The 21,835-nt window shown below is 33.3% G+C and overlaps 3 protein-coding genes across 4 annotated transcripts in view; 1 reads left to right on the top strand and 2 right to left on the bottom strand.

The window, feature by feature from the left end:
- LOC126881764 (neprilysin-2-like) overlaps window positions 1-9,860 on the bottom strand; it is a 34,392-nt gene extending 24,532 nt beyond the window's left edge. Inside the window, exons 1-2 of the mRNA XM_050646241.1 lie at window positions 9,589-9,860; window positions 1,154-1,479 (exon numbers count right to left, since the gene is read on the bottom strand). Of these exons, the coding sequence (XP_050502198.1) occupies window positions 1,154-1,479; window positions 9,589-9,706 (444 nt within the window). The 5' untranslated portion in view covers window positions 9,707-9,860. The remainder of the gene's footprint in view (window positions 1-1,153; window positions 1,480-9,588) is intronic.
- The window catches only part of LOC126881763 (protein prickle-like), a 425,582-nt gene that overhangs the window by 259,455 nt on the left and 144,292 nt on the right, over window positions 1-21,835 (top strand). The window lies entirely within an intron of this gene.
- Window positions 13,303-21,835, bottom strand: part of LOC126881765 (endothelin-converting enzyme 1-like) — a 42,828-nt gene continuing 34,295 nt past the window's right edge. For both annotated transcript variants that reach the window (XM_050646243.1, XM_050646242.1), the window contains exons 8-9: window positions 21,077-21,321; window positions 13,303-16,242 (exon numbers count right to left, since the gene is read on the bottom strand). In XM_050646243.1, the coding sequence (XP_050502200.1) occupies window positions 15,925-16,242; window positions 21,077-21,321 (563 nt within the window). In that variant the 3' untranslated portion in view covers window positions 13,303-15,924. The remainder of the gene's footprint in view (window positions 16,243-21,076; window positions 21,322-21,835) is intronic.

Here is a 21,835-nt window from a genome sequence, read left to right as displayed (position 1 = left end):
GAACGGTCTTCATAATCCAAATATGTAATTCAATAAAACAACGGTATTAACAACATTAACAACTTTTAATAGACATTTTTATTTTTCAGGTATGTCATTTTTATACGAGCTGAATCACTCAATTATTATTGTAAGTAGAAAATAACTTTTTTATTTATTTTTAAATAACACAGGCCGACAAAAAACCAATACATTTTACAAACTAAACCAAAATATCGGGAAGTACCACAAAACATCAAGTGGTAGGTGTTAAACGATGAGAAAGAAGGTATATTCAGGACAAGAGGAGTAGAAAAGAATGTGTTGGAAAATGAAAGGAAGCCCTAATACAATTTAGAGGAAGATTGAAATACCAGGAAAAAGAAAAATGTCAGGAAATAAATGGGAATAAAGGGACTTATTGGTGGTCATAAGGAGTAGAAAAACGATAAAGGAGAAGAGAAAAGTATATAAAAAGTGGTAAGAAAATAGGTCGGACGCAGATCTTTAAACCTATAGGTACTCTCGCTAAAAAGGAAGCGAAAGTAGCAGTAGCAAAAGCTATAGCAGAAGCTTAGGTATACTTACTAATTATATGATCAACTTGATACCAGAGAAGCTATCAAAAATTATATTATATAAAATAGCCAAACAGCGATCAAAGAAAGCCAAAGATATTAATCAGATTAGATGTAGCCAAGATGAAAATAATAAAATACTTATTCACGAAATGGATGTGAGAAGAGATGGAAAAAGTAATTTGACAGATTATTAAATGAATGATTTGACAGAAAACCAGGTGAGTTAGTAGATACAGTGACAGCAATGGTCACCAAAATAATAAATGAGAAAGTAGCTCAAGCGATTAAAAATATAAAGAAAGGAACAGCAGTTTGACCAGATGATATTCCTGATGAAGTGTGGTGAGCATTAGGAGAGATAGGAACAAGTTGGTTAAGAGGTTTATTTAATAGAATTATGGAAGTTGGACAAATGCCAGATGAATGGAGAAGCAGTATATTAGTATCTGTTTACTACTTAGTATCTGTAATGTGTATTAGTATCTGTCAGAGCTAATTATGCAATTTGAAGCTCAGATTCGTATTCAGTGTGTAATTATTATTCACGAGAACGATGATAGATATTTTTTAAGACAAAAGTCCACTTTACTTACTTCATCTAAAAGCCTCAAAAACGTTCTATCTTCATCGCTGTCAATCTTCTCCGTGTCCAAACAAGCTCGGTAAAAGCTCCGTTGAAACACCAAACTTTTCGGTAGACCAGTTTCGTTTCTTGTTTCTGTGACGATTTCCTTAACTTGATTTTCTGATAAGCTTTTTAAAGCTTGTAGAACGGTGGGAGCATCTTTAGCTATGGAATTTTTCATGAAGTTGCCGCATGTGAAGTTGTAGAAGTCGTCGCATGGGTTTGCCTCAGGATCGACCGTATCCAAGATGTGGACAGCTGCGCGAAGACATGCTGGACTGGTACACACTCCATCTGGAAATAATAATTGTTAAGTTAGGTTAGTTAGGGATCTGTTGGGATATGTTTCTTTTACATTCTCCTTTATGTTTTTTTTTAATATGATGAAAGGAATTCAAAACCAAAATGTTATATAAAACGATTGTAAAATACTGGAGAAAGTATACAACATTGCCTTACTTCCTTCTTTATTGAGAAATAGTAGATTCTAAATAGTAGGCAATAAAAACCAGGTATACATATGGGTACATATTTTTCTAGTTATCTCTGTTCCAATACCTTTAATTTCACCTATTTCTATACACACAATAGTATACACTCTATACTCTTTTGAATAGAGAACTCCTAGAACAGAGAGTTAAGAAAATAAGATGGGAAACGACTAAAAGAGTGATAGGAATTACAAAACGTCAAATAAAAGAGCATTGGTTTGCTGAAGAATTTTAACAAGCAATAGACAAAAAAAATTAACTAAAGGTGGATATACTCAAAAAAGAATACGAGAAAGGCGCGAAAAATTTAAAGAAGAACGAGGGAAGGCAGACAAAATATGCAGAAGAAAGAAGAAAAGATACAAAAATTACCGAATACTAAAGGTTAAGGAAGATTTCAATTAGGTGGTACTAGAGGAGCATATAAATTCCTGAAAAAGCTCAGATAGGGATATAAACCACGCACTAATCTTTTTAGAAGGCTATCCACAAAATACTCTCCACAAAAGACATTTTCAACAAGGTGGAAGGAGCAACAAGTGAAGTAGGGCTGAAGATTAATGAAGAGAAGAAACGATATGTGTATAAATAGAACGACACGAAGAGACAGGAGATAGGACAAACCTTCAATTTCGAAAGAGTACAACGTTTTAAGTGTCTCGGGGCCGTAATCACAGCTGACAAGGATGTTACTGAAGAAATAAAAGACAGAATCCAATCGGCAAAACGGTGTCTATTCGAACTGGATAAGCTTATAAAATCAAAAAATCTTACAAGAAGTTCCAAGATCAAAATCTGTAAATCCATCGTCAGACCTGTACTAACATATAGATGCGAAACGTGGACCATGACCAAAGCAACCAAAAAAAAAGCTCAGACGTTTCGAACGAAAAATACTTAGAAAAATTTTCGGACCTCACCACGACATTAACACAAACCAGTATAGGATCAAAACCAATATCGAATTAAAAGCACTCTACGATGACATCGATATTGTCCAAGAAATTAAATCACAGGGGCTAAAATGGGCAGGCCACGTACACAGATTTCATAACGAGAGACTTGTAAAATTGGTATGGGAGGAGATTGCTACAGGCAAAAGACTACTCGGACGCCCCAGAATGCGATGGAGATATAACATCCAAGCAGATCTCCGGAAAATAAACATTCCATTTGACCTTAGGTTGATGGAAGACCGAACAAATTGGAAGAAAGTTATACAGTAAGCCAGGACCCATCCAGGATTGTAGCCCTACGTCCTACGTGATGATGAATCTTTTTAGAAACAGCGAAGAACAAATGAAGAGTACAGGGGAAAAACAAGGAATGTCACTTTTTCATGAATTTTTGGCTTTTCTCGCCATGTGGTCGCAAATTCGCAAAAACTGAGTACTATCGACTAGCACTAGACTATCGGTTCAGAACAATAACCAGAAAAATCAGTCTATATAATTTTTTTAAGAATTTGTATCCAGGCGAAGGACCAGGATTGTCCGCACGCCACTGGACAAAAATAAGGAATTTTAGCAGTTTTTTGGTGCATTATTAAATTATTAACTTAATATAAATTAATATTATATTAAGATTATAGACCAATAATTGCTAGAATTCTGCTAAAAATCTCTTAAGTAGTTTTTAGATATCATAAGAATTAAACCTTTATTGGTGTTTATTTCAATATGTATAAAATGTAACATTCGTTGTTTTTCCCCTGTACTCTTCAAATTATAACTTGTCCTGATAATAATTATCAGTAAAGATGTAGCAATAAAAACACAGTCCATGCAGTAGCGGATTTTGAGATAACAGAAGATCAGAACTTGATATGAATGAATAAAAACTATAGGTGCATACCATTAATCTTTGTGAGCTATAAGGTGTTTACGAGGTTCATAAACAGGAAATCAAGTCAGTACCTACCTATGTATTAATAGCAGTACCTAAAATCTGGAAGCGCGACATAGATATCTATACCAAGACTCACAATGTCTCACACAGAAGAGCAAGTACAAGTTAGTTACATCTTTTTGTGAATGATATACAGTAAAACCTGTGTTAACGGCCAGCTGCCAACATCGGACACCTGTCCTAACGGCCAGTTTAAAAATTTCCCAAACCAATTATATGTAGACTACAAAAACTGGCAATAGCGGCCACCTTTCTATATCGGTCAATAGTTCTTTCATTTTTAGTGGCCGTTACTGACAGGTTTTACTGTATCATCAGTAATTAATAATAGTGAATTTGATATGGATGCTCTTCAGTCTGACATAAATAATTTTTCTCGTTGGTGTGACATCAATGCCTTGTATTTGAATCTTAAAAAGTGCTACAAAATTACATTTTCTAGAAATACTAAACATCAGTTAGATATAATATACATACTTAAGGGCGTATCAGTTACGGAAGTTAATCAAATTAGAGACCTCGGAATTACATTTGATCAGAGACTAATTTGATAAGCATATTAATGATATTACTTCGCGTGCTTATAGGATGCTCGGGTTTGTTCAGAGGAACTCTCAGGAATTTTCAGTATTTACTTTTAAAATTTTGTATTGTTCTCTAGTTCGGTCCATTTTGGAATATTGTAATATTATTTGGTATCCTTATTATAATATGTACATTGATCAGTTAGAACGAGTTCAGAATAAATTCCTAAGAATTTGCAGGTATAAAATGGGTTTTAATAGAACTTACTGTGATTATAATTATATTCTTTGTCAACTTATTATGAAAACTTTGGAAAATAGAGAATCCGAGTGTGAATTGCGTTTTCTGCATAAAATTCTTAATGGTTTTGTTGATTGTCCGGAACTGCTAGAATTAATTGTTTTTAATGTAAATTCTAGAAGAACACGTTCTTATGACCTATTTAGACTAAAGTTTCATCACACTAATTATGGTAAAAATGAGACAATCACAAGGAAGATGAAAACTGCCAATCATTTGCAAGATAGTGTTGATTTGTTTAATCCATCCGTGTCCGCATTCAACAAGTAATTGGACTTCGTAAGTCCTAGGTTTTCACCCAAAGTAGGTAATCGAAAGTAGAACTGGAAGTCGATATTTGAACGCTTCGTGTAACTTTGCGTCGATCGATATACGATTTTACTCATTTTGAGTCATTTTGACTAAACTTTGGGTCATGATTGATTAAAAAGAAATGAATTCAAAACAGGAACTATAGATTCAAACTCAACTTTTCAATACGCCTCGATTGATGTGTTACATGTACTATTTTTGCGACTATAACGGCACTTTTGGTTAGAACTTTTTAAGCGGAAATGATATAAAAACCAAAAGCAAAATTTTTTCTCATCTTGTTAAGACGCGTTGAATGATATATTGCTTATACTATTTTGGTTACTTTAGAACAGTTCATACGGTTGCAACTCAAGAACCAAAAGTCCGATGTCAAATTTCTCATCTTTAATACCATCCTTGGATTATAAGTTTTCATTCGAGACCTCATTTGTCATTCTATCTGTATTAATAATGGAGGAGTTGTTTTCGCGGACGGAAAGACAGATGAATAGACAGTCATGAAACCGGAAGTATATATTTGTTCTCTTCTTGCGAAGTAGCGTCGAATAATATATCACGTGTACTATTCCGGTGACTTTAAAACAGTACTTCTAGTCGCATTTCTAAAACCGGAAGTCCTAGGTCAAATTTCGCACATTTAGTACCATCCTTGGATTATAAGCTTTCATTCGACACCTCAATTGTTATTCTACCTAGTATAATGACGGAGGAGTTATATTCGCAGTCGGACGGACAGAAGGACAGACAGTCTAGGTCAAATTTCTCACATTTAGTACCATTCCTGAACTATAAGCTTTCATTTGACACCTCATTTGTCATTATACCTCGTATAATTACGAAGGAGTTATATTCGCGGTCGGACGGACCGACGGACAGACAGCCTAGGTTAAATATCTCACCTTTAGTACCATCCTTGCATTATAAGCTTTCATTTGACACCTCATTTGTCATTTTACCTGGTATAATGACGAAGGAGTTATATTCGCAGTCGGACGGACAGAAGGACAGACAGCCTAGGTCAAATTTCTCACATTTAGTACTATCCCTTCACTATAAGCTTTCATTTGACACCTCATTTGTCATTCTACCTGGTATAATGACGGAGAAGTTATATTCGCGGTCGGACGGACCGATGGACAGACAGCCTAGGTCAAATATCTCACCTTTAGTACCATTCTTGCATTATAAGCTTTCATTTGACACCTCATTTGTCATTCTATCTGGTATAATGACGAAGGAGTTATATTCGCAGTCAGACGGACCGACGTACAGACAGCCTAGGTCAAATGTCTCACCTTTAGTACCATCCTTGGATTATAATCTTTCATTTGACACCTCATTTGTCATTCTACCTGGTATAATAACGGAGAAGTTATATTCGCGGTCCGACAGACCGTCGGATAGACAGCCTAGATCAAATGTATCACCTTTAGTACCATCCTTGGAGTATAAGCTTTCATTTGACACCTCATTTGTCCTTCTACTTGGTATAATGACGGAGGAGTAATATTCGCGGTCGGACGGACCGATGGACAGACAGCCTAGGTCAAATATCTTACATTTATTACCATCCTTGGATTATAAACTTTTATTTGACACCTCATTTGTCATTCTACCTGGTATAATCACGGAGGAGTTATATTCGCGGTCGGACAGACCGACGGACAGACAGCCTAGGTTATATAGCTCACCTTTAGTACCATCCTTGCATTATAAGCTTTCATTTGACACCTCATTTGTCATTCTAGCTGGTATATTGACGGAGGAGTTGTGATTACAGACAGACGGACAGACGGACGTGGATAATTCAAAATTTTCACATTTTTTCAAAATTGGGTGAAAACAATAATACTTTAAAGAAATTGAGACATTGATGTTATTAATAGGTACCTACTTTCGTTCGGAAACAATTAGCGTCTCTTTGCAAAGACAATGACGTCGACTTTGCAAAGTAACAAGACACTTACTCAACACACACACTACACATTACTCCCCTGACTTAGTGATAAGTTATACAATTACGTGGCTAAAGGTTCTAGTTCTAAACCAAATAAGAGAAAAAAAAAAGGTACCTACTTTTAAAATATGTAATGTATGACTACAGTTTATATGTTAATTATATGTGTATATTGTAATTTTTTGTAAGGAAAAAGGGTTCGTCCCGTTAAATAAATAAATAAATAAATAAAATAAGTTCAAAATCAATGAGAGATCCCTTCCAGATAACTTAGGGGCTAAAACGTAGCTCCGACTCGGTTTAATGTATGTATGAAATATGTTATAAGTTTGATAACTTATGCTTGTCAACAGAGCATACTTCTCTCTGTCGTAGGTATTTAGATCCAAAGACATCCATAGGAAGCAAAATTCTTAGTACTTTTGATGGTATAAAACTATGGCACTTTTTACTAACAAAGTACTTTTGATGGTATAAAACCATCATATTATGATCAATAACAACATATGTCTAACAAACATGGATCGTGACAGAAAAGACAGTAAACCTTATCAATACTTTTGAAGGAAAGGTACTGAGGAGGATATTAGAGCCCAATTGAGACAATGGTATGTGGCGAATAAGGTTCAACCACGAGTTGTATCGATATTATAAAGAACACAGCGAAGTATGCAAAAATACAAATATTGCGCTGGGCAGGTTATAAGAATGGATAGTAATAGAACACCTAGTCGAACGCTTACTGGAACTATGGTAGGACGTCGGCCAGTAGGTTGACCAAGGAATAGGTGGATAGGCGAAGTGGGATCCGATACTAAAGAGATATTGCGAGTGGACAACTGAAGGAGAGCAACCAAGGAAGGGCGTGCTCGGAGACAGATGCTGGGGGAGACCAGGGTCCGACTTGGGCTGTAGCTCCATAGCAACTAGAGAGAGAAAGAGAGTGAGAGATAGAGGTGGAGAACAGGACCAACAGCACGAATGATACAAACATATCAAAAATAAGAAGTTTATATAGTCCAAGTAATGAAGCTTGAAATATGACAAAACCTCGCAATTTTTACAGAGTGGATCGATTTGCTTAAAAATTTGAGAATAAGTTGTGAATAGTCCAAGGGTCAAAATCTATATGATGCCGGAAGACGCTTTCACCATGGGGGTGGTTGCCACCCCATCGCGGGGGTGGAAATTTTTTATTATATTTTCACCGCAAAAGTTGGTGAAAACATTCATTCTAAGCAAAGAACGTTCTATACATTTTTTTTGATAAAATTAATGGTTTTCGATTTATTCTTTATCGCAAGTGTTAGTTTTATATCGAAAAAATTAATGTTTTTAACAAGTTTTCTGCTAATATTTACAAAAGTTTTCGTTTTATCAAAACAACTTTACTTAACAAAAATGTACCTTTTAAAAAAATAAACAAAACCGTTTTTTTTAATTTTCTTTAAGACCAATAGTAATCGAGCTATACTTTATTATATCTTAGCCCTTCTTCGTCAAATGCTAAATATTGTAGATTCGAAGTCAAAAGACAGGAAAACTATGTATTTTTCGAAGATAACTTGTTTAAACTTAATTAAAGTATTTATAAATATATATCTTCAGAAATAAAAAAAAAGTCTCTAGCTCAAAAATTAAGTGACTTATAATGAAAACAATGTCAGTCCCTATTTTTTTCAACGAAAAAGTGATCGGAAGCAACCTCCTAATCACCACCCTAATTAAAATTAGTCATTGACCTTATTTGGTCTTCTTTATTTATATATTATTAATAGGTTCTAGAAGTTTGATAGGCTTAAAATGGTTAGTTTTAAAAAAAATTGAGTTAAAAACGAATAACGAATTTTTGTAGTTTGGAAATAAAATGGCTTTTCTTTAGAATAGAAAAATTAGCATCAGAGTAACGAAAAAATGTTTAAAAATGAAATTGTAGCTTATTTAATTCTCAAGAACACGGTTTGCAAAAATTTTTTCTACGGCAAAAATTGGGTGAGCTATTGACAATTAAAACTTGTAATATCATGCCAAAACCCAAAACCACCTTTGCCAAACATTTCAATGCCACCTCTTTTTGTGACTGAGAATTTTAAAAGGATTTAATATTAAAAGCCTTATAGGTCCTGTAAAAACCTACAAACTCCTTTTTTACCAAACTTTCTAAGATAGAAAATAAAAAAGTTACCGTTAAAAAATCAATATATTTTTTTGAAAAAAAAAAGGAGAAATCCAATTGGAAGCATAATAATGTAAGTTAGCGGTGTTTTTAGTCATTGGCCTTATTCATTCTTCTTTACTTATGCATTATTAATAGATTCTGGAAGTTTGACTTGCTTAGAATGATTAGTTTTTAAAAAACTGGAGTTAAAAGCGAATAACGAATTGTTGTAGTTTGGAAAAAATGCCATTTTCTTCAGAATAGAAAGAGTAGCATCAGAGATACGAAAAAATGTTTAAGTAAGAAATTGTAGGGTATTGAATTCTCAAGAAATTGGTTTGAAAAAATTTTTTCTACGGTAAAAATTGAATTAATCGTAAATGAGTATTATCGAAAAACATTGATTTTTTTCGATATAACACTAACACTTTTCGATAGCGAATAAATCTAAAACTATTAATTTTTTCAAAAAAATGTATAGAACATTTTTTGCTTAGAATGCATGTTTTTGTCAACTTTTGCAGTCAAAATATAATAAAAAATTTCCACCCCCGAGATGGGGTGGCAACCACCCATATGGTAAAAGCGCCTTTCGGCATCATATAGATTTTGATCCTTGGACTATCCACTACTTATTCTCAAATTTTCAAGCAAATCGATCCATTCTGTAAAAATTGTGAGGTGAATAGCTTTGGTTCCTGGACTAATATCAAAATTATCTTTTTTATTTACTAAAAACATAAACTTACCATGTGAAGTCAGGAAGCAACAAAACAAAACAATAATAACAACAACTAACGCGAAAACACAACACACCAAACCCTGCTCAAGTTTGCTTCTTCTCTTAAACCATTTTAGTAAAGCCATATTATCACCTTCCACGCATATCTCCGCTTTTCACGAACTGCTCTAAATTCACCTAAATCGTTCTAAATTTTCTAAATAGGCGATAATTGCTGCAAGAATCATCCCATTCACGGTTAAACGCGGTTAACAATACTAAAAAATTAGTCATTTCGCCGCTAGCGTGTCGTGAAATTATGACTAAACGAAAATAATTACGTATCTCAATTGGGTATGTCTGTTTTTTGTATGAGAGCATATTTGGCTGGAATAGTTAAAATTTGTGATGAAAATTAAGATTAATTGTGACCACCTACTAGATATATTTTTAAACCATTTTCTACGTTACTAATTAAATCGTCTCTACAGTTTATACCTCTCATTGATGCTCACCTGTAGGATGATTATAACAATTTGTTTCAATTTAGCAAGTCCAGGGCCGGACTGGTTATAGAAAAGGCACCAACCTTAACTCTAAACGCAAGGCGCCTTTCTTACTTTACTTTATAGTCCTGCCGCTAGGGGGGTACAACGGCCTCCTTTATTCAGATGGGCTTACCCAAGTTTGTTTATGTATTTTGACCCGTAGAACACGAATTTTTTGGGTAACAGTTGATCCGGATGTCGATAAGTTTGTTATAAACAAAGAACTTGAAGAATTACATAACAGCGATTTTTCGCAAAACAAAACAGTCCATCCGAATAAATGAGGCCATTCTACCCACTCTTGGAAATCCCATAAAATTGATTTGGTTGGTTAAATAGTTCGAAATCATGTCCCTTTTTTCCCTTGTCGACGCCGGTGTTGTTCCTGGCGATCATGTTATAGAAATTCACATGTGTCGCGAAGAAGAGGGTCGAACCACTTAAAATCCAAAAATTCTTCCCCTAAGAGATGCATCGAGACCACTCAAATGTACAGACGCGAAATAGTGTTGGACTTCGTCGATGACGTCCTGATCGCAAGTTTTTACCTTGTATTTTTTATTACCTATATATCTCCTTTGTTTCGTTTTTGAAATATTTACCAATCAGATTAATTTGAATTTGTGTATTTTGTGCTTATGGAGAAATTCCACTTTCTTTCCATATTAGAGCTATCAGAAGGGATAAACTTTATAAGCAGGTGTTGTAATTAATGTTTATTGCTTGGTTTTGATTTTATTACTTGTTTCGTTCAATACCTGATAGTAAACAAACATTCCCCCTGGCGACAGTCATGGGAACATGTCATTTACGGCGTGTCGGTTCCATCTTTGTTTGCAAGACACGAATCTTCGAGAGTACACCGTTGAGGACAGTTTCTGCATGTAAAGAGATGTTCCATATTATGTATTTCTCCAGTCACATCAGAGTTTTCCACGTTTTAAGGTCTAGAGATTGACATTGAACCTTATAACGGTCAGAAAATCGTTATATTTTTGCTCCATCCTGTATACTAAATCCATTTCAGAAATTGTGTTTGTTTGTCGCGTGGAAATATGTGATTATTTTTCATTTCTCATGGATCTGTGGTATTACGTAATTAATTCTTGATTCTCTTGTGTATTCGTATCTCTGTTTTTATCTAAAGTTGAATTTTTGCCGTTAAAGAAATGAGACTCGTAAATATTTTTGCTAATGTATTTTTGGCGTCGAAAATATGATGCTTTGGACTGATTTGTTTACATAGTGCATACCGTTGCAGATAAGTGGTTCTGAGTTGTTTATATAATATACTTGTTGGTATCTAGTGGGCCAGCTGGGCGAAAAGCTGAATCCGCGAAAAAGCCTGGGAGAATAATGAGCTCAGATATGGCTGTCAGAATTTCGTAGATTGAACCCTATTTGACGAATAATGAGTTATTACCTTTGAAGGCGTGGTTGAAGTTTGCTTAAACCTTTTCTATTCGTTTTGAGATAAGCGTGGAAATTGGCGAATTTTTTTGATTGGTAAAACCGGTAGTAGGATAGAAGAATGGGAAGAATGGGAGTTTTGGGTGTTAAAAGAGTTGGAAGTACGAGATGAGTTCTAGGTAGTCGAGAAGAGCGATCAGTTCTAGAGAGCTAGAATAAGAAGTTTGTGCCTTTCCGTCAGCAGGCCTTGCCTTGCTGATGGAGAAAATTGTTGAAAATAGTTCAATGGAGAAACATAGTTGTTTGTATGTAGTACAGTTTCTTTAAGTTTTTGTTCCAGAGCCGATGTAGGCTCTAGTGGCTGCTGTGGTCGTAGAGAATGTAAATTCTCGACCGTATTTTGTGTTTTTAGTGATGGATTGAACACATCTATTAGTTTTCTTTTGTCGAAAAGTTCTTCGTTTCTTTCAATCAAGTTTAATTAATAACAATAATAATAATATAGTATACCAGTGTTGCATACAATAAACGAACAATGGAATTTCATCTCTAATATAATTAATACCTGTACTTTGTAAAATTGATTGTCGTTATGTGCGTGACAAAAAATGTGTCGTAACATCAGGACAATGTTTAACACCGTAACTGCCGCATGGATGGACTATGGATAAAGAACACATCAAGGTACTTGCGCTATTTTTTTTTATTGTTGAACTCTTACGTTTTCTCGCGAATTGATGAAACTTTATTTTTTTTTTTTTTTTTGATAACAACCTTTGCTGAATTTTTATTTGTTTCAATAAAGTAAGAATTATGTTTAATTACTAGATTTTCTTTACAATCTCTACCGCCCTTATAAAGTAATCACGCATGAAAGTAGCCTACGGTAAGTACAGATATTTCAAATAACCGGCATCTTAGTTTAATATTTTTTTTATAAGTGAACATATAATTATGATATTTTCTTTTTTTAATTATGGCGCCCCCCGAGCAATTGAGTTTCAATTTTATTTAACATCTATTAAGAATCCACACCCCTAGGTCTCTGAAGACTTAGAAGCTACCGAGGTATATCTAAAAGTTAAGTAGCACCAAGTATATTTTTATATTTTATTAAATTTGTCATGTTACATATTTTCTTGCCTTTGTTATCCATAGGCGTGCTACATTAAAATAACGCCCTTTCTTGGGACTGCTACAACCTAGGGAAGAGGAAAATACTCGGGCGGTTAATACTGCACTGTTCCAAGGAGGCTTTTCCTGGATTTTAGTCGCTTTCGTGGTGTTCGAGCTTTGTATAGGGCTTGCTGCTCATCTGCGATCTGTTTAATTTCCTTTATGAGCTCTGCCCTGTGTAGGATTTATAAATAATACACAAAAATTGTTCATAGACACATTTATTTTACTACGAAAATGTAAACATCACAAACAAAAGGTATAACAAAATCACTTAATGAGAACAACAATTTAAAATAGTATCATCATCTAATAATGATTTTTGTAAAAAAAATGTTAATATAATACAAATACATACATAAAGTTACTTTTGGAATACACGATAAAATCAAAAGGAGACTTAAAAGAGGAAAATAGTTCAACAATATAATAAATGAAAACAGGGTGTTACAGTTAAAAAGCCTCTACAAAAATATACTAGTTCTCACCTCTACACTCCGTTTCGTTTTGTAAAAAGCAGTAACTTGATTAGGTATTTGTACAGACCAAGAATAACCACGTTTTTTCTGTCTTCATTTGGTTCTTGGTTTCACCAACAACAGAAAAAATGTAGTTATTATTGGTCTGTACCTACAAATAATCAATTGCCGCTTTTAAACGAAACGGTGTGTAGAGGTGTGAATTAATATATTTTTGTATAGGCTTTTTAATTGTAACACAAGGGATACGGAAGAGCTACTCTAGATCCATCCCTCCTTGTGGAGTATTGGGCGTTTATGCGTTGTTTGGCCAAAAGTGTACCTAACATTTCTGAGTGGCCAATCAGCTCAAACAGAAGAGCTACTAGGTACTGAAATACCAGGTGTTATTCGAGAAGTCAAATTAAAGAGAAAATGATATTGGAATAAAATGGAAGAAAGTATTAAGCTTTGATGTTATGACAGAAAATCATTAAGATGAATGTATAGAATAAAATGTTCTAATATTGCTTGGAAAAATAACAAATTAAGAAGTTATGTACTTTACATGTGGATAATAAATACATTGATATCGGAATTATCAAGGTCTCAATGGATCTTAAGTTTTGGAACAGTGGAAAGAGGAAGAGAGCAGACATAATGTTTATATACAATATGAGGACATGGAAGAACTAAAAACTTGATAAATCTTGGAGCTTTGCGTCTGTTTCTCCATCTTGCGTCTTGACAATAAGAATCTGTATAAATTTTTACAGGCTTTACGATTTATTTTAAAGACAATGTAGTTACATTTAAACTGTATTATACTCTGGGCTAATTAGCAAAATTCATGGAAAAGTTATTTACCAGCAATTTTATTGCTGGAATCGAATTATAAGATCCTATATATTAATAATATAGGTATGCAAAGTCCGCAGATAGTGTGCTACTTTTTTTATAAACAAAATGGCGCCGACAAGAAGATTTTAACTTTACACCAAAAATACTCAAATAAAAATTCACCCCAATTTAATTCTACATAGAGGCATGTTTTTCCCGATTTGTTCCGACGAAAATTTTCCTCGGAAAATGTGGGTTTTCCCAACAAAAAATTTTTTGGGCCAGTAATTATTTATCAATAATTATATAGCTTGGTGAAATAAAAGCTTTCTTGGTATAGATTATAAATTCAGAAGCCGGTTAAAATGAAACGAATATTTTAGCAACAATTCAATTGTTAATTAACAATTTACAGTCGCAATAACAACCAAAATAATCATGAGACATTGATCAAACTTAGAAAAATTATAAAGGTGTGATGCCTATTTAATATTTTGTCCACAAAATATAAATTTTTCATTTTTTTTGCATAATCTTTAAATGTTTAAAAAACATTGTTATAAACAAATTAACATTTCTTAGAAATTGTTTATTTTATTCTAATTTTAAAAAATACTTAAAATGCGTATTTCATAGGTCTTGAAAATGAATGCTTTAAAAAATTTTTCCAACCATTTGCAAAAAAGTTAGGAAACAGCAAAATAAACATACGATATCTCCATTGTTTATAATTTGTTTTAATTGTTTCAAAGCTTAAAAGTGAGTCTATGGTCAATCTAATTACTCACAAAGAATGTCAAAAATTAGTGCAATGGTTATATTTTAATCAAAGATTAAAAATACTTTTTTTTGTAATTTTTAGCGCGAAAGTAGGCTTGATACAGAGCCGGAGATAAAATGTTGACTCGAAGCGACTGACATGCTTAAACTCGCGCGAGTTGTGTATGTGGGCTGGTAGCTACGGTACTGTATTATTCTACTTTCGCGCGTGTAAATTACAAAAAAATATATTTATAATCTTTAATTAAAATATAACGATTAAGCTGATAATCGATATTGTTTTATAAATAATTAGCTTGTACTTTAAACTCACTTCTACGCTTTGAAAGAATTAAAAAAAATTATTAACACCGTAATAATCGTATGTTTACTTTGCTGTTTCATAACTTTTTTGCAAATGGTTGCAAAAAAGTTTTAAAGCATTCATTTTCAAGATATTTGAAATGCGCATTTTAGCTATTTTTTAAAATTATAATATAATAAAAACTTTCTGAGAAACGTTAATTTGTTTATAGCTATTTTTTTAAACATTTAAAGATTATGCAAAAAAATAAAAAAATTATATTTTGTCGACAAAATGTTAAATAGGCATCTCATCTTTATAAGATTTCAAAGTTTGATCAGTGTATCATAATTATTTTGGTTATTATTGCGACCGTAAATTATTAATTAACAATTGAATTGTTGCTAAAATATTCGTTTAATTTTCACCAGCTTCTGGAACTATAATCTAAACCAAGAAGGCTTTTAAGTCACCAAATTATTTAATTATTGGTAAATAATTACTTATCTAAAACTTTATTTGAAAATTAAAGATTTTGTTGGGAAAACCCGCATTTCCGAGGAAAATTTTCGTCGGAGCAGATCGGGAGAAACACGTCTCTATGCAGAATTTAATCACGGTGAATTTTTATTTGAGTGTTTTTGTTGTAAAGTTAAAATCTTCGGAGTTCTAGAGCAATAATTGAAAAAAACACGATTTTCGGGTGCCATTTTGTTTATAAAAAAAGTAGCACACTATCTGAGGACTTTGCATACCTATATTATTAATATATAGGATCTTATAGTTCGATTCCAGCAATAAAATTGCTGGTAAATAACTTTTCCCAAAAATGGCCTATTCTCCGATAATCAGCCCAGACTATTATACATTTAAAGCACATAACATTTCTCAACAGGATTCATATATTTTCCTAGCGAACAGTTAAAATCTTTAGCAAAATGCTTTGAGTTCCTGTAGGAGCCCAATATCCTTTGAGGTGGCTCCAAATGCGCTCGATTCAAGCTCGTAGAGTTGTCATCGCTGTCGCAAAATGTAGATGCATAGCTGATCCAGAACAATTGGTTTAAATTGTATTTCAGGCCCGGTAACTGATTGATTATTTCCGGTTTGACTTTGCTGAAGGCTTCGTACGAGACGTCCACCGATGTGTAGTCTGCGAAGTTTTCTTCGAAGGTCTTGTAGCAAGTCTAAAAAATATAATATAACATGAACGTCACTTAAATTTAATATGGGGATTTGTGAATATTAGAATAGAGATCACAATAAGGAAAAATGCAGTAGCCACAAAAAAATAAAAGCATTTTAGCACCATCAAACGCAGTAGTAGGTACACATTATAGTTTCAAAAGATCTGCATTACCCCGTATAATCACCATTGTCACACTTTTACAAATCCGTATCCTTCCTTTTAGTTCAAGCTGTATCGTCGCCACCGTTAGCGAAATTATTCCGATTCAAATACATACGAAGCAAGTTTTCAATCCTAATAGCAAATAATTAATATTGAAAAATATCAAAAATTACTAAAAGATTTTTAAATTGAAAACTTACTGGTACATCCCCATGTATACGCCTCCAAGACTTCTACAATTTGCAAGTCATATGGATGCTGCAGTAAAGACGATAGGGAAGGAATTCTAAACCTTGCAATTCAAATCCCCCGTCTGCAGCTGGCTAGGAACTGAAAGATGCACCATAGTTACTCTACTGAGTAATAAGAAAATAAAATAAAAATGTGTGTACCATTTTTATATATTCGGCTGCAATACGAAGGAAAAACAATCTTACTTTTTAATTAGAATAAGGAGTGCAGCCAGTCCCTTTAACTGCAGTTTTCTGCTCTTATTGGAGCGTCATCAGAAGGAACGTAGGCACTGTTCTCCTATTCCGATTCAATTGTTTGGAACAAACTTACCCAAAAATAGGTCCTTATAACAAATCCACAAGGTGACAGGCGGTGCCGTGGTCGAAAATTTTTTTAACAAATGCACAAAATTTTTTTCGTTTCGAACAAATTTCTTTTAAATAATTTGGGCCATTCTGAGTAAAAAAAGTCTCTTGTCAGTTTTGTCTAACATTAATTGTTATCGAGTTATACGCGATTTAAAATTTGAAAAATGCAAAATTGACCATTTTCAAGACTTAATAACTCGAATAAAAATTATATTATGAAAGTCAGAAAGTGATTGAATCAAAACGTAAAACCCCTCCTTCAAGATCCTGAAGAAATTTTTGTCATTATTTTATTACAAAGCTGTAATATTTATTTATTAACAATTAGCGATATAGTTCAGGTTGTATCGTCGCCCCCGTTAGCGAAATTATTTCGATTAAATTTTATTGCACAACTTACTCAAAAGAGGTCCTTATAACAAATCCATAGGGTGCCAGGCGGTACCTTGGCCGAAAAATTGTTTAAACAATTTTTTTTAAACAAATTCACAAAAATAATTTTTTCACCTCGGAACAAATTTTTTTTTAGATAATTTGGGTCATTCTGAGCAAAAAAGGTCTGTTGTGATTTTTCTCTAAAATTTATTGTTTTCGAGTTATACGCGATTTAAAATTTGAAAAATGGTCATTTTCACATTTTTCAAATTTTAAATCGCGTATAATTCGACAACAATCAATTTGAGAGAAACATCAAAAGAGACCTTTTTTGCGAAGAATGATCCAAGTTATCTAAAAAACTGTGTTCGAAGTAAAAAAAATATTTTTGTGAATTCGTTTAAAAAAAATTACTTAAACAATTTTTCGACCAAGGTACCGCCTGGCACCCTATGGATTTGTTATTAGGACCTCTTTTTGAGTAAGTTTGTGCAAAAAAATTTAATCGAAATAATTTTACTAACGTGGGCGAAGATACAACCTGAACTATAGCGCTAATTGCTAATAATTAAAAATAACAGCTTTGTAATAAAATAATGACAAAAATTTCTTCAGGATCTTGAAGGAGAGGTTTTAAACTTTGATTTGGTCACTTTTTGACTTTCGTAATAATAATTTTTAATCGAGTTATTAAGCCTTGAAAATGGTCATTTTCGCATTTTTCAAATTTTAAATCACGTATAACTCGACAACCAAATTATCTAAAATCAAATCATTGACCCAAATTATCTAAAAAAAATTTGTTCGAAATGAAAAATCTATTTTTGTGAATTTGTTTAAAAAAATTGTTTAAATAATTTTTCGACCACGGCACCGCCTGGCACCCTGTGGATTTGTTATAAGGACCTCTTTTTGAGTAAGTTTGTGCAAAAAAAAATCGAATCGGAATAATTTCGCTAAAGGGAGCGACGATACAGCCCCGTCTATTATATATTCATGTAAAATACACCTTCTTTGGTTTTTATTTTATTTAAATGCCCATTTAATTGATCTGGTTTGCCAAGGTGTAAACATTTGAAAAATTTATTCTGGTAAAATCTGTGAAAACGTGATTTATAATGAATCGTATATTAATTCCTGAGTTGAATCTTACAAGAATTACAACCCTTTGGTTGAAGAAGGCCACTCGCGGCGGTTCGTGGCGGAAAGAGTGAGTGTTTTTCTCAGAGTGATGTCTCATGGATATGGAATAGGTTTCTGGAAACAAATTCGATACAGAATAGAGCTCGCTCTGGTAGACCCCGAGTTACCAATGATCAACAGAATAGATATATCAGCATTCCCATTCAGACAAATTCTTCTATGTCTGTACTAGCCCTACAAAGAGACTTCAGGCAAGCTACAGAAGTCATAGTACCGTTGGCTGCAATAAGAAGAAACATTTTACAGTCAGGTTTGACGTGTCATCTACCAATAAGAGTTCCTCAGCTACAACCTAGACATATTTTACACCGCCTCCAGTGGGCTCCAGAATACGTACAGCTACCTCAAGTTTTGGAATTTTGTGCTTCTTTAAATATACCTTGTAGTAAAGTGCGCATGCTCGACTTGTCGTGGACTAGTTTCTGACTGTCTCTACGAATGCACTTATTAGTGACTATTTTGAGACAGAAAGTATTCGCCGTTTGGAGTGGCCTGCGATGTCTATAGACATGACCCCTCTTAGAACTTCGGTCAATCATGCCTATTCTGTAACTCATTTCGATGATAGAAGTCAAGAAAATCGAATAGAAGTGGCCAAGTCGAACAGAAATAGTCAAAATCGGTATTCCATAACTCCCTTGGAATCTCTACAATCGGAATAGTGAATAGAAATGACTTCAACACCATTTACCCTGTCAAAATTAGATTTCGATATCGGAATTGTCCTTGACGCAAGCACATTTTATTTTGTTTTGACGTTTTTATTTTATATCTACCGAAAATAATTTATTGCTACTTATTTATCATTATTTATAGTATTTTTACCTTTTGTATCTGCTTAATTTTTAGTATGTGGTGGTATTTACTTAGGGAATTGTATATTTAATTTAGACATGTTGTACGAGTATGCATTGAACCTAACCTTAAAATTTATTTGGTATCTGAATGCTGAATCCGCTGAATGTTTGCCAGTCACAGTGTTGCCAAACTATTTTTGTATATTTCTTGTACAATTTCAATCAATGGCATAATGTACGAGAATATATTGTACAAGAACGTTTAAAATATAAAGATAAACTTATAGCGTTGATTGATAAATATATTATACCAGTTTACCTCTATTTGTATCAATCATCGGTTATAGAAAAGAAAATAATTATAGAAAAGACGTTGTTTTTGGGAAAAGTTGTTTATCAGTTATTTTAGCTGGAATCAAATCTTAAGATTGTATATTATTAGTAATATCATCATACATCTTATCTTCATTTATCTTTTTTATTTATCAGTTTATCTTCTTTTTTCTAACAATTTTAATTAACTTTTATTTAAAACCATTTATCATCTTTTGAGGTTTTTGTGTCCAATATTTACACTAATGTTTTATTGTTTACTTTTCAAAACTTTTCTTTTTTGTTATTTCAAAACTATTTTTAAAAATGCAACTGTATGTAATGTAATGGTGTGAAAAATTGAAGATATGGCAACGGTGTCGTATTTCAAATTTAGAACCAGTAACAAACAGGTCACAGAACACTAATTTCGCTTGACAATGCGGGGTTGCCACCCCCTCTTGACCGCGTGAAATAGAAACTGCCGATTTCGATTTTACCTGCTTACGATGTGAGTTACAGAATGCCACTCCAAACACGAAAATGACGCGATAGATATCAAACATTCCGATTTCGGGTAATTACGATTCGACTTGGTCATTTCTATTCGATTTGTTAAAAGTTACAGAATAGGGCTGAATATATAGAGTGCTTAACTCGATAAAATATCTTACGTTCATCACAAACAATGCCTCTTAAGAGGAAACAGTAGCGATCAACAGGTAGCAAAAACGCGTTCCAAGATTGCGGCTGTAATTTTGAATATTTTTTCGAGATATTTGGCACAAGTATTCGTAATATAATAAAGAATGGCGGTACAGAGCCCAATTTGAAAAATATATTAATATGGGGAAATTACTCTGTATTTAAATACAATATTTAAAAAACGAGCCTGTACCGCCATTAAGAAGAACAAAAAAATACACTTTCTTTAAATAAACTTTTTTATCCGATGCCTAGATTTTGCGTCATTTTGGAACTACTAAAATTTTTTATTTCATTAGTAGTTCCAAAATGACACAAAATCTAGGCATCGGATAAAAAAGTTTATTTGAAGAAAGTGTATTTTTCTGTTCTTCTTAATGGCGGTACAGGCTCGTTTTTTAATATTGTATTTAATTACAGAGTAATTTCCATATATTAATATATTTTTCAAATTGGGCTCTGTACTGCCATTCTTTATTATATTACGAATACGTGTGCCAAATATCTCGAAAAAATATTCAAAATTACAGCCGCAATCTTGGAACGCGTTTTCGCTACCTGTTGATCGCTACTGTTTCACCTTAAAACCGCAGATATCTAGACATATAATATTTGTAGTTTAATGATTTGCAGTTATTATTGAACAACAAGAGGGAAGAATTGAAGAAATATGTACCTCAAGTGTTACTCCCGTATTGTTAAACTGTAAACATTGGTCAATTAGGCACTTGGACTGTCGTAGAAACCGATCATATGTTTCATTTGACCACCTTTGTGCCTTTGTTCCGTTCATGAAGTTGTCCAAAATCCCCATGGAATGAGTCAGTTCGTGAGCAATGATTGTTCCTAAAATGCTGTAGTTTCGGAAGTTGAGACCTTTGTGAGAATCGAGTACTCCTCCTATTATTGCTGCAGGAATGTCTAAAACGTATAAATAGGATCAAAATACTTATCAAAACCAGCGAAATTAAAGAAAAACAATATCTAAACAATAAACATGCAAATTTTTTTTTCTAATTAATACACTGCGACTATCTACAACCCTATTGATTGATACTACCCTATGAAGGTTGTCACATCTTTTCCGCGATCCTCCAAACTTCTGCCGTTTGGTGATTTATCATTTGCTACTTTGACCACACGGGTCTCCTCCAATCTGATTCTGTAGTTATTCCATTCGTTTTTCTATTCAGTGTTCATTTGTTTGTACACTGTCCGTTACAGTTTTTTCTAATGTCTTTACTTCTCTTCCGATCTCTCAACGTATTTCGTGCAATTCTTCTCAGTTCTCTCATCTCTGTCGTTTCCAGTAGTCTTTTTGTTGTGGCTGTGTCAAGTCTTGTTTTTGATGCATATGTCATTATTGATCTTACACTGGTTTTATAAATTCTTGACTTCATCTTAGTGATATTATATCGGTTTCGCCATATAGTGT

This window comes from Diabrotica virgifera, chromosome 3 (assembly GCF_917563875.1).
Source record: "Diabrotica virgifera virgifera chromosome 3, PGI_DIABVI_V3a".
NCBI lineage: Eukaryota > Metazoa > Arthropoda > Insecta > Coleoptera > Chrysomelidae > Diabrotica > Diabrotica virgifera.
The sequence above is the reverse complement of the archived record's forward strand: the minus strand, read 5'-3'. Positions and strand labels throughout refer to the sequence as shown.